General features: G+C 53.4%; 1 protein-coding gene across 1 annotated transcript in view; it reads right to left on the bottom strand.

Moving 5' to 3' along the window:
* The window catches only part of SGK2 (serum/glucocorticoid regulated kinase 2), an 18,181-nt gene extending 16,904 nt beyond the window's left edge, over positions 1–1,277 (bottom strand). Inside the window, exons 1-2 of the mRNA XM_006881536.1 lie at positions 1,242–1,277; positions 631–680 (exon numbers count right to left, since the gene is read on the bottom strand). Coding sequence (XP_006881598.1) covers positions 631–680; positions 1,242–1,277 — 86 coding nt within the window. The remainder of the gene's footprint in view (positions 1–630; positions 681–1,241) is intronic.
* Positions 1,278–3,116: the final 1,839 nt, after the last annotated feature.

Raw genomic sequence — 3,116 nt, 5'->3', positions numbered from 1 at the left:
CACAGTGCTTGTCAAAGCCAGTTCTGAATAATTTTTTTTTAAAGGCACACAGTTTGAACTGACCAGGTGCTCCGGCAGAGGAAGAGCAATCTCCTCCCACGTGATTCACTATCTCTGATAACCCGTCAGAGGGTCAGCTCCGAGTCAGCTCCAGCTGACAGCACACGACGACTACAACGTCGCCCACGAGTTGAAAACAGCTCAGAACTGACCCTCCAGCGGACTCTCAAGCTGTGTATTGCACAGAAGGCGACTGTCCACCTTTCTCCTTCCACACCGCCACAGAGGCGTCACCTTTGGGTTAACAAGAGAATCCCTACTGGGGAGCTCTGGTGGCCTAGTGGCAAGAAGCTGCACTGCAATCCCAGAGGAACACGGCTCAAATCCACCAGATGCTCTGCCAGAGAAGGAGGCACAATTTCCTCCTGTACCAGTCAGATCTGATTTGACGGTGCACGCACACAAAATAATAAAAATTAAAAAAAAAGAGAATCCCTACTGATGACACCACCAGAGCTTCGAGTTAAGATTAAAGCAAAGATCGCAGCAAGGGAAAGGAAGAAGGAGTTTTTTTTCCAAGGCAAGGAGGGCCATGCAGAATATCCGCGTGAGGACTGGACTAGAACTCACTTGGGGTTGGCTGAAGGGCCCAGGTTGATGTTCCCATTGGCTCTTGGGGACTAAAGACAAAATTTTAAAAAAAAAGAGAGAGAGGTGATTAAGATCAGCAGGTCCTGACTGCTCTCGCCTGGCGTAGCTCTGAGTCCCTTCTTTAGTGTCTCTATGAGGCTGGCTAGCTGCCTTGAATCTTCTGTCCCTCCTTCCTTCTTTCCTTCCATGTGTCTCCTGGCATCTATTCATTCACCCAAGGAGTCATCCATTCATCCATCCATCATCTCCTCTGCTTCTTACAACAGCCTCAGGAAGCTACTGACTGGTGAGCCCATTTTAATGGTGAGAAAACTGCAGCCCAGAGAAGAGCCGTCCGTGATTTTACAGATAGCTGGGCTGAGATTAGAGTTTGGATGTCCTCATAACAAATCTCATGATTTCCTGACCCCATCTATTTTTGAAACCCTTGTCGAAGCCTCTTCTCTCTCCGGCAAATATCCCAGTGACCCATCAGCCCCCAGCTCTGGTCTAGGATATCCAGAGAGCTGCCTGGTGCCTCTAAAGATTTCCTCAGCCCTGATGAAGGTCAACGCCACGGTGGTAGGTGAAGGACCTATGACCGCTCTCACCTGTGGACTGGTAGACCCGGCTGGGTTGGACTCCATTCTGTATCAGTGGCCAAGTGGGCTCTGTGGGCACAGGGAGGAACAGGAATGACATGTGGCATTGGGAGTTACTGTTACCCAGCTAGGGCTTCTAGTGCTGCCCATTGGGGTCCTCTCATCACTCCCCAACTTCATGCATTTGACATAGCCTGACTATCTCTTACCCAAGAGACCAGGAGCGCCAATGTGGGGCAGGAAATCACTACCCCTAGGCCTGGCCTTTCTGACCCCATCTCAGGGAGGATGGAGGAAAGACAATGTGGGTGAGCCCTTGCAGGCTGTTTGTTCAGAGGGTTGACGGTAAGGAGGCAGTCAGGGCAGCAAGGCCCTTATCATCCAGAAATCCCGATGGCCAGGGCTAGAGGACTCTTTGAGGACATAAAGGCTAACACCACCTGCATCTCTGTCATTTCACAGGTGGGGGAGCTGGAGGCCTGGAAAGGGCAGGGTGCTTGCTTTAGGACCACATAGCTCGTGAGGTGCAGGTTCAGTGCTCCATGCTCACATACAGGTGTGTCGGGAACCCTGAGTTCCTATAGATAGCTGGGCTCTTTGCTGTCATCTCGCTGCCTCAAGGGACCTCTGCTCGGTCCCCCAGGAATGGTGGCTGGCCTTGGGGACTTTGTGCCAGGCCATCGAGATAGCCTAGGCTGGCTGGTATCTGACCAAACATTACGGGATCTTCATGGCCGGGAACACAGTATCAGGGTGGAGGTGTCCTGGATGGCCAGGCCCCAGGGCAGGGTGCTCAGGCTCCCACAGCCCTGCCTCTACTTAGAAAGTCAAGGCTGGAAATCGAGACCTCACCTGGAAGACCAAATGTTCATGTGGCTGCTGGGTACCATGCACCCGAGGACCACACCGCCTTAGCCCACTGTGGGTGCCAGTTACGGCCTAGCCTCACTGGGAAGAGGCCAGACATTTTTACAAGGGGACCCTGGTGACCCCACCCAGTAGTCTTCTTGGGAGCTGAGAAAGTGGTCATGCCAGGAAAGAGGCAATGCCCTGGGCGAGGCTGCTGAGAGACCCAGCCCTGTCAAGCCCTAAGGGAGGGAGGTGCAGACTATTGAGTAAGGGGTGCAGCCTGGCTCAACCGAGGCTCCATTGATCTGTTTCCATAGACAGCCCACAGCACCGCATATCCCCCTCCAGGCTGACCCTGACACCCCTCCACCAGGCCCAAGCCTCCCCAGCACCACGTACCTGCAAAGCCCAAGGCGAGGCCACAGACTGAACCAGCAGCTGGAGCTGGAGGATGGGCAGCAGACAAGAGAGCTGCTCTCTGTCTTCCAACAAGGGCTGATGTGTCTGTGCCTGGCTGCTGGCCGGACCTCGGCACAGAGCTCAGAATTCCCCACAGCAGTAGCCTCAGCGAGGGGGCTGGCTGATGTCACATGGGATCCAGAGAGCTGAAGATGAGACTGGAGACCTCTGTTCCCTCGGGGACATCACCTCCCCCTGGGAGGTGGAGGAAGAGCGTCTCTCCATGGTCCAGAGCAAGGACCCCAGGCAAGCCCCTGGAAAGCCAAGGGCTGGAGACACTTCAGGTTCACTGGCGTCTGTGTGACTTTGTGTGCGAGGGTGTCAGAGGGAGTAACATGCGTGCAAATGGTTTGTGTGTTAAAGAATCTGTCAGTGTATGTGAGCTTGTGTGTAGATGACCGCTTATGAATACAGGCCTCTATTAAAGCATGTCAGTGTGTCAGTGAGACCACAGGAGAATGTGTATCTCTGACTGGGAACATCAGGGAGTTCTCAGTGTGTGTGATGTGTGTGAGAGTAGTAGAGGGATGAGTTTCAATGTTTCTGTGCAGTTTGTGCCAATGTGTGTGTGTGTGT

This window comes from Elephantulus edwardii, unplaced genomic scaffold (assembly GCF_000299155.1).
Source record: "Elephantulus edwardii isolate Elephantulus edwardi_28Jun2011 unplaced genomic scaffold, EleEdw1.0 scaffold00015, whole genome shotgun sequence".
NCBI lineage: Eukaryota > Metazoa > Chordata > Mammalia > Macroscelidea > Macroscelididae > Elephantulus > Elephantulus edwardii.
This window is presented reverse-complemented; position numbering and strand designations above follow the sequence as displayed.